A 13830-nucleotide genomic window follows, 5' to 3' on the forward strand; every position below is an offset into this window, starting at 1 on the left:
GACTGTATATTCTCATATTGTAATTCTATTATATTTCACTTGAGTGTCATGGAAGAGCTGAAACTTGAATTTGCTTTGGGATCGATAAAGTTTTCATCCATCTAAATGTTCTCTAGGGCTGCAATTGACAGGTAGAATAATCAGGCTATTTTCTTGGTTCAATTATTTTACATTTTGTCTATAAAATATCTTAAAACAGTGAAAAAAACAACTTACTTCCAGTCAGCTCTAGAGATGTATTCAAGGTGTATTTTAATTTGATCCTTTTGAAGACGACATGACTTTTAAAAACTAGACTGAAACAGTTTTTTTCTTAAATCAGACAAGCTCCATCCTGCAATCTGATATTGTGTTAAGAGTAATCAACGCACAGACATGATGTGGAAGCTTTTTTAGTCTGTAGATAGATCAAATCAAATGCAAAGCCACCCCACTTTTTCATATGAAATACCAACACTTGTGTGTCAGTGAGTCATTTAAGACTTTCAGACTGATTTAATACACACACACGTCTCTGTATAAGCCCTCAAAGAGGTTGGATGATTGTTTTGTTTTTTAACATTGCAAATGTCATTTTTGAACACTTAAATTTGGACTCTAACCAAATGAATCCCGCAGCTCTGCCACTATAATCACATCTGTCCGGCTGCACACCGTGTGGCCCTATAGGACACAAACATGGACAAACCAGGAATATTAACTGTAACAAATAACATTACCGAGGACCAGTCAGGGGAGCGTTTGAGATGCCATAAAGGAAATGACAAAAACCACAATGTATCAGACGTTACTTTCAATTTCAGCGCCTTTTTGGCTGTGGAATAAACGCGGGCAACATATTTGAATATGCCCAGAAATCAAATCAAAAGCCCCTTGCTCTTACCTTTGCCGTCTTGATCTCTGTATTTGAAGGTTTGACAGACAGTAAACTCCCCGCGCACTGCTCGGCACCCTCTCCTCGTGCCATTGTGCTCTCAAGACGACACAGTAATTGATTAATTGATGTATTTATTAATTTCTTTTAGATGTGTTAAATATGTGCCGGTGTCAGAAGAGGCAAACGTGCTTCACCGCTTCATAGTGTCTCGCTCAGCGCTCTGACCGGTGAGTGGTCTCGTGCTCTCTCCTCCGCTCATTCATTCCACTACGCCGCCTACGTCATTTCGCCTGTGACGTGGGCATCGCCTGTTCTGGGGGAATGATGCGTTTAAGTGCTGAAGGAAATCAGACTTGTGATGAGAAAATGCAACGTAAAGCTGCACTGAAAGTCACTCTTGCTCAGTGGTGGAAAGTAGCTAAGTACATTTACTTAAGTGCGATTTTGAGTTTTTTTTGTTTTTACAATTTTGAGGTATTTGTTTAAAAAAAAAAAAAATGTTTTAATCATTTTGAGGTATTTGTGTTTTAGGCTTTTGCTTTATAATTTTGAGGTTTTGTATTAGATTTATTTTAAATAATTTTGAGGTATTTGTATTTTAGATATTTTTATAATTTTGAGGTATTTGTATTTAAGATATTTTTATCATTTTGAGGTATTTATATAATTTTGAGGTATTTGTATTTAAGTTATTTATTTTTATAATATTGAGGTATTTCTATTTGAGGTATTTTTATAATTTTGAGGTATTTGTATTTGAGGTATTCTTTTATAATTTTTGAGGTATTTGTATTTTAGATATTGTTATAATTTTGAGGTATTTGTATTTGAGATATTTGTATCATTTTTGAGGTATTTGTATTTGAGGTATTTTTATAATTTTGAGGTATTTGTATTTGAGGTATTCTTTTATAATTTTTGAGGTATTTGTATTTTAGATATTTTTATAATTTTGAGGTATTTGTATTTGAGATATTTGTATCATTTTTGAGGTATTTGTATTTGAGGTATTTTTATAATTTTTGAGGTATTTGTATTTTAGGTATTTTTATAATTTTGAGGTATTTATATAATTTTGAGGTATTTGTATTTAAGTTATTTATTTTTATAATATTGAGGTATTTGTATTTAAGTTATTTATTTTTATAATATTGAGGTATTTCTATTTGAGGTATTTTTATAATTTTGAGGTATTTGTATTTGAGGTATTCTTTTATAATTTTGAGGTATTTGTATTTAAGTTATTTATTTTTATAATATTGAGGTATTTCTATTTGAGGTATTTTTATAATTTTGAGGTATTTGTATTTGAGGTATTTTTTTATAATTTTGAGGTATTTGTATTTAGATTATTTATTTTATAATATTTAAGTATTTTTTATTTGAGGTATTCTTTTATAATTTTGAGGTATTTGTATTTTGAGGTATTTTTTAATGTTGAAGTATTTGTATTTGAGTTTTTTTTAAATAATTTTGAGGTATTTGTAAGTAAATATACTACTTGACTTAAGTAATTGTACTCTAAGGAGGAGATATTGTACTTTTTACTCCACTACATGTATTTGCCAACTTTAGTTACTAGTTACTTTACAGAAGACTATTAAAAAGTTAAACAAATTATTATCAACAAATAAAATAGCATATATTGTAGATTAAGCTTCACAGTAGTATGTAAAGGTAAATAAAACGAGCCCTACCTTTATCAGCTGCAGCATGAAAATTATATTTACGTTAATCTATCAATCATTATGATCTAAAAAATATAATATTCTGCAAAATGAGTACTTTTACTTTGGAGCACTTAAATATATATATTTTAAATAATAAACAAAACTGTGTTTATTTAGTATAATGTCACCCACATGCTTTTGAAGTTTTAACATTAAAGATTTAATTTAATAAACACAGTCAGGATGAAGCATAGTCACTTTTTGAATTGGCCAAATGTTACTTACGCCCCTCAGAATTTTCTCCATCTTTAACTTGGCTGATTCAACTAAATGTGATAGGTATTGTTATTTATTTTAACTGGAGAATGGAATAAAAGGACAAATAGCAAATCAAAGCATCTTCTTAGCATAACTATATTTTTATGTGATATGTTTTCTTTGCTATATGTCCAATCCAAAATAAAAAAAATAGTATTGAACATTATAAGCGTGCAAAAAGTATGCAGAGTAAACATTCGGTTGATGCTTAAGTAGGAAAACATTGTTCAAAAACTGATGATAACCTAACACACACACACACACACACACACACACACACACACACACACACACACACACACACACACACACACACACACACACACACACACACACACACACACACACACACACACACACACACACACACACACACACACACACACACACACACTGCAGAAGTGAAAGCAACAACCACCACTCCTGCTTCAGCTTGGTTTTTCAACTGACTTGTACCCGTGTGTTTCTGATATCTTTGCCCCCTGTGCTAATGTGATCAGTGTCACTTTAGGAGTCAAAGTCACTAAAGACCCTTTCACACAATAATGCATAATAACTTCATATTTATTCATCCATCGTTATGCGTGCATAACCCAAGGAGATACAAATTGTTAAACAGTCCATCAAATACTGGAAATGAAAGAAATCATCAGTAAATGTTTAAAGACTTCCCCGTATGGTTCTGACTGTGTTCCCTCTTGCTGATTTACAGTATACTAGTAAAGAGAAGAGAGATTGCTTGAATCTATTCTCAGAATTGAGTGTATGTAATCTGATGCCAGATGCCACCAGTTTGTTTTCACCTGCACTGCTGTGGTGCTAAAAAATAAGTTTGCAGGTTGCAACCATCTTATAAACAGTAATGCTGTGTTTTCCCTGTTCTTATACTTTCCTTGTCAGCTAAATGTGGTGGTAATACATTGAGTCCAGTGTCCCCTGGCTATTTACTGTAGCCTTGAATTTGCCTATTGCCTCCTTCCTAAATACGACTCATTGTTCCTCTAGTTTGTTAACGCACACAAACACACACCCCTTCAAACAAAACAAAAAAAAGAAAAGCATCTTAAAGAAAATGCACCTTGCCTCTATTCTCCCATATTTCATTTGATGTCTCTTTTTGGACCACGGCTAAGTGAAAATACGGTGCAACCTTGGCTCAGACACTGCACTTCTTCTCCTCCAACCAAGACACACTGGCAACACAAACCAGGTGTGTGTGTGTGTGTGTGTGGTGTGTGTGTGTGTGTGTGTGTGTGTGTGTGTGTGTGTGTGTGTGTGTGTGTGTGTGTGTGTGTGTGTGTGTGTGTGTGTGTGTGTGTGTGTGTGTGTGTGTGTGTGTGTGTGTGTGTGTGTGTGTGTGTGTGTGTGTGTGTGTGTGTGTGTGTGTGTGTGTGTGTGTGTGTGTGTGTGTGTCACTTTATAGAAAAAAATACAGACTAACAGATAAGATAGTCCTTTATTAGTCCTATAGCAGGGGAATTTGCAATGTTACAGCGGCAAAGAGGATAGTGCAAATGACAAAAGCATCAATGCAAGATATAATAAATATGTACACAGTTAAAGAGCAGTCAACTGTAAAAAAGCAAGTAAACGGTAAGAAAGTAAGTAAACAGTGAAAAGGCAAGTGAACAACTAAAGGGACAAACAAGTAAACAGTTAAAGGCAAAATATAATACGTAAACAGACTGGAAGGTTGAATACACAGTATTAAAGTATTACACAGTTAGGTTTACATTGATACTGCGTGGGTGGGTTGTCAGTGCAGTCTACTTGGAGCAGTGTTAAATATAAAGTGTGGCTGCAGCAGGATGGCTGGAGCTGTGGTGTCTCTCTTTAAGAAGACCAGCTCTGTCCTGGGATGCCCCCTCGATGCTGTGGGGGTGGTGGGAGAGAGGACACACTAAAGTAGCTCCTTCAGTGACAGGCTTTCTAAACTAGTATGTGGCTGTCTTGGAAGACAGAGTATCACTTTCTGTTTATCCCCTTGTATATTGGTTATAACTTAAATGGTCTTATGACTTAACCGAAAACATCTTATCATACAGATTTGTTTCCAGTAGGGGTGGAGGTTTAGCTTAAGAAACTAGGGTTAATACTTTTACTTTTAGTTCTGTAAACTGCAAATGAGTCACAACCATCTGGTTTTACTTTACCCATATTTGATCTCTGAGGCCTTTTCATCCTTTTTACATCACACACAAAAACTATCCTAAAGTTTAAGTAAGGTGATCTAATATCTGTATTTCTCCTTAAACACTGCTAAATTGGATACATTTTTGAAAGTATCTGAACACTAATTTATGTTTACAGTTGAATATTTGAACTTGAACTTGACATTTTATCTTGTCTTTTTTCTGATATATTCACACTCTCTTACACACGCACACACACACACACACACACACACACACACACACACACACACACACACACACACACACACACACACACACACACACGCACACACACACACACGACCTATTCATAAATGTGTCACTATCATTGGTAAATCTACCTTTAACAAATGATCTGTATATGTCAGAAAAGTAATTTTCAGTTCTTTTCCTGCAATCCAAAGTGTAAACTATATCTCATCTACATGCAAAAAACATAATATATAAATAGAAATGCTAGATTTGATATGATAACATTAAAATGCAGCTGACCTAAAGAAATGTGTCTACCGCCTCTCTAATCGTTAAAACAACAAACCACACAAAAATGTAAATTACCAACATAAACCACTTTCTTCTGCACAGACACGTTACAAACTTACAGCAAATTTGACTAAATACTCCAGCTCATGATGGACTTCCTCTGTTCACTGGGCTTAAAAGAGACTGTATATACCACATTTAAGCACTACTTTGTACAAATCCACTGCTCCCAGCAGCACAATCAGCTCCTTTGAGCCCTGACAATCGCGCTACTATAATGCAAAAGTTGGTGGTTTACGGATCAGGTTGAGTTGATTAAGGCATACTTTGCAGGTCTAGTGGTGCGGATTGGGCAGGGTGGGTCCGGGTAAAAAACTCTGACCCCTGTCAGATGTATACATGTAGACCCTACTGTTCATAATGCATGCATCTTTTTACATGCATCATATGAGAAGAACTTCACTGGCAGATCAAAACATGTGCAGAGGTTATTCCCCAGATCACTGTGATCAAACAATTACTTCTTTTTACTAATCTATTACTAATGATTGTTTACGATTGCTTCATGATTTACTAAAGGTGTATTGATGACTTGCAACACATTTGTAACATGTTAACAAAGCACTAAATAAAAATGTACAAACATTAATGAAAGTTTTGTTGATGATTAGTTCATTATTCACATCCTTTGGAGTTTCCCAGAAAAGCATCCAGAATCCTTTTCATGGAAGTCAGTCCACAGGCTGTTAAAGGGAACTGAAAAAGTCAGTAAAGGCCTATATTTTTAAGGTATGTAACCCATTGGCGTTACAAACAGGACCTTTAATTGCATGTTTATTGTACAAATAGGCTACTCAAAACTCAACTCATGACTCAAGTCAAACAAATTTGAGTAAACTAAAAGTATGTAGAGTAAATATACTCATTATGCAGGAAGGCCTGTCAGAGGCCTTCATGTGAAATCGATGTTACACATGTTTTTTGAGCTCATTTACTACTGTGGGATTTGATGTAGAACTACTTTGTTTAAGCACCTGCATGTTGTGTTTTCAGTTCTCTAAAGCCGACCTGGGGGCAGTTTTGCAGTCTTTGATCACACTTGTGCTGCTGGAGGCCTTAGCACGAGTCCAAGGCATCCAAACAGGTTGCACAAGTCTCTTCTTTCTGAGGGCCAGAGGCAGACTGGACCAGGGTCATCTCATGCAGATATGGACATGTTTGGGCATTACTAAGGTGCTGCTCATGTTTTATAATATCCTCACATGATTTGTATGTAAACTCTTAATCTGCAGAGTAAGTAACTGAAAACTGACAGATAAATGAAGTAAAGATGTGTAGTTGAGTATAAAAAACACTCCAGTCAAAAGGGCCTACAACATTGTACTTAGGTATAGTAGCATTAGAGCCACTGTTTTGTTTTCTGTTGTTTTTTGCCACCTAGTGTTCCTGTAGTCCAAAGAAGATACGGGACTACAAGTCCCACTGTGCTCCATCCAATTAATAGGAGCACAGTGGGACTTGTAGTTGTCCAGGTGTGGACAATGTGGTGGAAGATGTCGAAGAGAAACAGTTCTTAACCGGTAAACATGTTAAGCTTATCTTAAGCCAGAGACCTAAGTTTGCTAATCAGTTTATTTAAGTTTAACCTCTTTTATTTTGATTTGGTTCTGGTTGTTGTAAAGGCCTATTTCTTTGTTGAATACGTGTGAGAACAACATATTATTTTTATCATAAGCCGTTTGACATCAGTCCAGCCTGACAAGCAAACAATTCAACACAAACATGAGTAAACCAAACAACTTAACTTATCTATATAACTCTTCTCATTCTCATGCATACTTCACCACCTGCAAAACACAGCACATTTTCTAAATGGTCATTCAAAGCGGGCATATTTTGTGAATTTCTGCAGCAACCATATTGAAATATCTAGACAGCATTAGCATAATATATTTACAATAAATGGAATACAGTTTGCTTTGTCCATTCGGAAGTTAGGTTTTCAAAACAGTTCACACACTAAAAGTTGCTGTAGCCCTTTCAAAACATCAAGAAAAGGCAACAAAAGCAAATATTTCCATCAAAAAACACAACTTATGGTCAAATGATTCTATACTTTTGTATCAATAATTACACAATAGACAACAGAATACAAAACACTGCTATCACTATGAACCAATTCAGCAGTTAATAAAGAACTTCAGGTTCAAACTTTCACCATGGCGCCATCTACTGGACATCACTGATACATTACAAAGTACTGTACTGCAGCAAGTTTATGAGACTCGTTGATAAGACACCAGATACAAATCTTATTCCTCTGCGTGATGCAAATGCATATGTATTAAAAACAAACATTCAAAAATAACAATCAGGCTCATATTGAATGTAGAGTTTTAGTTAAATGAATTTTCAGGAGATGTGGATCCTGTTGAAAACCTGATCTTGTAGAAACTGATGGTGCACTGTTCTCAAAGATATAAGGGAGCCGTATGTATATATATATATATATGTCAATGTTGTATGATATTTTTAGTCTGGTTTGTCAGGATCAAGCCTGGGATCTTATATTCCCTGTTGTAGGGAGTCTTCTGGCTGGATTTACATTTACTCAGATATAGGTTACTTGTACTTTGGGTATTTACCTTTTATTCTACTTTGTACTTTTATTCTCTTTAATTTCAGGGGGAAATGTTGGAGACTTTACTCCACTAAAAGTGGCACAGTTACTAGTAACTTTGTTGTTGAGATTTCACAGAGAGAAACTCATGACCTTCTCATGATGATCATGGTTAAGCACCTTCCTAGCTGTCCGATTACTTATCTGAGTATGTTCCTTTATGTCATCTGGTGCTGACACGCTAAATGTACCACTGGCTTACAAAATGTATGGTGAGCAAACTCTCACCACACATAAGACAACTTCTGTTGATAGTTATTTTTTAAAAACTGCTTAAAACCTGCCTTTTAATTAATCCCTCTTCATCACCTTTTATCGTTTGATATTTCTTTTGTTTCTCACTTGTTTTATGGCTTTTTATATCACAAACAATATTTTGTCACTATCAACAAACTGGTTTCATCATTTTTATCCATTTATACTTTTAAAAACTATTTTACTATTGTATTGTTTTCACTCTCCCGTTTTTAACACTAATGCACTTTGAGCTTTATGTTATGAAAAGTTTTATATAAATAACATTTATTATTATTACTAGTATTATAGTAGTATTAGTATTCCCTTATAAAATATGATGCATTATTACAGATTACTACTTAACAGGGAAATAAGTAAAAACTGGCCCCACTCTGACCAACTACAATGTTAAAATGCTATAACACTGCAATAACAATTATCATGTATTAAAGTAGATTTTACTGATAATAATTCTGTACAATTCCCCTGAATGCCTTCTTTTACATGTTATACAATATTATTATTATTATTTTTAATTTATTTTACAAATTATTATTATTATTATTGTTGTTGTTGACGTTATTATTTTATTTTTGTTTGTTTAAAAAAAATGTAATTCTGCTTATAATTAGGTAAAGAATCTGAACACTTCCTTTGCGACTGGGTGATATCAGTTGTTAAATCAGTTATTTACACAGAGCAAACACCAGGTGGCAGCCTAACTCAGTCCATATGTGCTGCAGTGAGGCAGTGGTTGCTCTCAGGGAAGTGGCACTCCAGCTGCTACAATCATGTTAGTATTTGACATGATGTACTCACTCCTTTTCAACGTGCATAATGATCCTTACGTGTTATTCTCAGTTTGTACAGTTATATGATGTAAACCTTCATCAGCAAATTTATTTATGTCATGACCATGTCCTATTAATCTCAGATGAGTAGTTTCCAATTGAATATTAACCGCACTAATGTATTATTTAGTGCTAAAGAAAGATGAGGAACTGTAATCATGTCCAATGATGTTTTCTGTAACGCAGCAGGAAATGAAAAGGCAAGTGACAACATCAACAGTAAAAGTTTGACGACGTGTGTTTATTGCTAGATATAGATCTTTGGTGTGTAAAAGCTGTTAGCAGGTAGAGCAAGACACAGTGCTGATCACACTGGTAGTATTTAAGGACGGGGGGGGGGGGGGGGGGTCAGAATATGGTGTGTAACATCCCTGGGGAGCAATAACACTTGTGTGAATTATTTACGTTGTCTTTCTCATCTGCATGGCTATTCTCTGAGCTCTGTGCGACCGGTCCCACTTTTGCTGCAGATTGTATTATCCTTAGATGGGTGGAGAAGGTGAGAGGTCGGGGTTAGGGGATTCCTGTGTCACAAAGGTCGTGGGGAAAAGGAGGACGTCCCCTTGTATTGCACATGGGGACAATTCCACACACAGTCCCTGAAAACCATCCAAATTCCTGCACTGCATTGTGTCAGATATTCTTCAGGCGGCTGAGTGGGTGTTGCAGACTACATGAGGACTCTGCTGAGGTGGATCCCGACCCCCCGCACCCCGCTTTTACCATCCTTACACATATGCTACTATAACAGTTAAGGACAATGGCGGGGTACTTGAAGTTAAACTGTGAGGTGACTTGGGGAGCAGGCTTTTGTTGGTGTTAAGCATTGTTACCCCAACAATAAGGAAGGGTCTGCAAGTATTAATGAAGGAACAGAAGAGAAGACAGGAAGAAGGAGAAGGAGGGCCTCATCTAAATTTTATGGGACCAAAGTTTTTTTTCTTTCTTCTCTTTGGCAGGGATGAAATGTTACCAACATAGCAGATTGAGGGTTGGTCATCTGTGTAATTAGGGGATATAAAGTTGCAGGATCCCAGGTTATGATCATCGCTTATAGCCTGGGATCCAAATAAATCCAAAATCGTATTGGGGAAGATTAAAGTTAGCAAAAATATATCAATCTTTTTTAAAATTATTATTATTTTAGATTTGGAACACTATCCAATTTAAATTGATATCCGTGATGTTTATCATTTTATCACATTTCCTTCATTTAACCAGGTTAAAGTCTCACTGAGATAAAAATCTCTTTTTAAAGGGACAGAAAAACATGACGGCTATATTTAAAAATAAAATCCAACAATAAATACAAACAACATAAACAGGCTTAGACAACTGTCACAGACTACAAAAGAGTCAGTGAAAATGCACAAGGTTTCCTAAATGATCTAAACTTATGTCAAAATCATGCATTTGAGCAGCTAACCTTTGCACTTGCATACTTGTAGAGTTGACATGAGTGTTCCTGCAAAATAATAAGTAAAATGGATTTACCTGGCCAATACTACAGACACAACTAAGTCTCAAATCCATCCATCTTCAACCACTTGTCCCTATGATATTTTGTGTGAGGCAGAGTACACTCTGGACAGGACGCCAGTCTATCACACATAGAGACAAACAGCACTCACACCTACGGGCAATTTAGAGTCATCAATGAACCTAACACATACATGTCTTTGAATTGTGGGAGGAAGCCGGAGAACCCAGAGAAAACCCACACAGACACGGGGAGAACACGCAAACTCCACACAGAAGGACCCCAGCCAGGATCCGAACCTAGAATCCTCTTGCCGCCCAAGTCTCAAATCTTGACTATGAAATTCTAAATCAAGTCTTGAATCAAGAATGGTAAATAAAGTGCAAATCCTAAATGTTGTTTTAATTGAGAGACATTGAAAAGTAATTTTGTGGTAATTTCACAGCAACTGCAGACTCCATCTGCAGAGAGAGATGTTGCAATACGACCACACAGCTACTGTACTTGGTCAACTGCTGTTTCCAAGTCCAAGAATTGACCAGTTGACATGGACAAGGAGGCCTGAAAGTGTTCAGAATAATAGAAAATTCAAACACCTACAATATCATGAAAATTGTATGCAAGCACAGGAAAATGTGTGACATGATCAAAAGCTCCAGAACATAATGAAGGAATCTTGTGGTGACACTTCAGTCCAATTTAGTTTTCATGTCCTTAAAATCATTTTTTGTGTCTAGTGCAAACTACCAACTGCTCCTTTCCCTCCTGCTCATGCAACGTGATCGGCTGCTGTGGGAATAATTCTAAGTGTATGTTGTCTCAGGAAACTGCAGGTGTCATTACCATGGATGTTTGTAAAAAACATAAAAAAAAATTTGTTTTGATATTTTGGCCTTGGCCAGGATATCCAGTCATTCTAAGTCAATCACGCTATATTGATTAATACTGCCTTTAGTTCACTTTAACCACGCAACATGCTTGAAGAGGCCACACAATCAGGGGAATGACCTCAGGCCGGTCGCTGACAACAGATGCCCATCACTAATCAGTGTCATTACCTTGGCCTGGATATGACCAGACATATGGGGGGGGTTTAGTCTCGTTCACTGAGATGCTTAATCAAATAGAAAACATTCATGCTATGCACCCAACGGATCAATATGTTAGACGGGAGGAGGTCGAGGCCCACGGGTGGTGTATGATTTTGACCTGGCGGTGTCTGCTCATGAGACGTTGGAGAACTTTGACCTTTTGCTGGCCAGAGAGGATAAAGCATTTGTTCACAGATAGACATGTCTACTTAATCATTGCCTTGTTCAATATGGTTGAACCATGGTAAAAATAATTTAAGGTTTCAGGTTGCTGAGTGGGTTTTAAGGGTGGTCTTTCTTTTCTCTGGCAAAGCTGTTGCTGTGGCCTGTAAACAAGAATTTTAAGACCTAATGCAGTATTTGTCTAAGACATTAACTTGTTTGCTCTCTTTCACCAACATCTGCAGACAGCTGAATCTCACTGTTTGTGTACTCAAGCTCTTTTGTGTTAAAATGCAGGTCGTTCAAAGATGCACTCCACCCTTCATTGTTTTGTAGCCTGGAAGATACTGGAAATGGAAATGGTTAAAACTATCTGCATTGAATTCCTCTTTTGTTCTACAAATTAGATGAATATTGTAAATCAACATTTTCACACCAATGCAGCTTTGTGACACTGCCGCTGCAAATGTGTTTCTGTGCAGCTAATGTACCTGCAGCTGGTTAGCCCATCAGAAATAACACATTTAAAAAGAGCTGTCTGGAAAAAGGAGGGATGGAAGTGTTTTGGTCGACAGATTTTAACAGGATTAAGGAAAAGAGGCTCATCTTAAAACTAATGTTTGGCCACATGTCAGCTTTATCTCAGGATGAGGGCCACAGACTTGAGAGATAGTGAAACATGTAATCATTATGCAGTGTGGGATCCTTTACTTGAGTAAAAGCAGTAAAAATACTCTAAAAATACTCAAATGGCTCCTGTGGGAATTTTATTATTTTATACTAGGATGGTTGATGACTCTGGTGATTATTTTCTCATGAATCAATAAATTGACAAAGACAAACAGAAAATCCTCCCATTTGGGAAGATGAAGATACTTGGTGTTTTTGTTTGATAATGACTTATAGTGGCTGATTAATTTTGTATTACATTAATCTAGTTTCAGCTATTTTTGCATCATTGCAATAGACGTGAGCTCTTTGTAGCAGGTCAAAGTGGAACGGAATATTTATCTCCATTGTAATTCACCCCATGCTCTCATTTGTAATTACCTATATTATCATACGGTGATGGTGCAACTAATCCCCCAGTGCAGCGTTTCCTTTGAAACATGTTCTATTTTATGCACTTTTTTATTTGTATACATTTTATATTACCTGTAGACATTTGTGTAGTCGTGTTGCTTCTGTATTAAGTGCTTCTCTCTCTGTTTCATTACAGCATCTGAGGTCTGCTCCAAACTGAAGTTTAGTTGTACTTGTGTGCAGTGGCAGATAAAGTGTCAATCTAATCGGATCTATGGTAATGCTTTATATTTAGTTAGTATAGCGCTGAAGTAGGGTGTGGCAAATCGAGACAAATATTTAGTTGATCGTTGTGTGTCAAATCTTAATATGCAAAGTGATTAGCAGCTTAAGCTGTCAGACTAAATATAGTGGTGTCAAATGCACAGTATTCTGCTCATGGCCTCATGGAGAATATAAAGCAGCATGGTCAAGAAAAGAGGGCTTTTGGATGGGAATTAAAACCTCTCAGCTGAAAGCAAATGACTGTGACAACAAAATAAACATATTTCTCCTTTTATACTAAGAGCAACACATATTGGTGCTGAACCATGCCACTTCTTTGACCATAATTGGTGTTGTAGACGGGGCGGGGCTGCGCGCCTCCCCCCGGCCACTGATGCAAATGAAGGGGCTTACCCGGATCTATCGCTGCAGATATTTCCGAGGCTCCTCCCTGCACTTTTTTTATCGTCTTATAACAGGATACCTCTCTGGCGCGAAAAACGCACTGTGTGGCTTTCTG

General features: G+C 36.4%; 1 protein-coding gene across 1 annotated transcript in view; it reads right to left on the reverse strand.

The window, feature by feature from the left end:
- The window catches only part of LOC310954916 (sodium-dependent lysophosphatidylcholine symporter 1-B-like), a gene marked incomplete at both ends in the record, with an annotated part of 9502 nt that extends 8535 nt beyond the window's left edge, over positions 1 to 967 (reverse strand). The window contains one exon of the mRNA XM_083924605.1: positions 884 to 967. Within this exon, the coding sequence (XP_083780731.1) occupies positions 884 to 967 (84 nt within the window). The remainder of the gene's footprint in view (positions 1 to 883) is intronic.
- Positions 968 to 13830: the final 12863 nt, after the last annotated feature.

The sequence above is a fragment of the Echiichthys vipera genome (assembly GCF_963691815.1).
Source record: "Echiichthys vipera genome assembly, chromosome: 12".
Lineage (NCBI taxonomy): Eukaryota > Metazoa > Chordata > Actinopteri > Perciformes > Trachinidae > Echiichthys > Echiichthys vipera.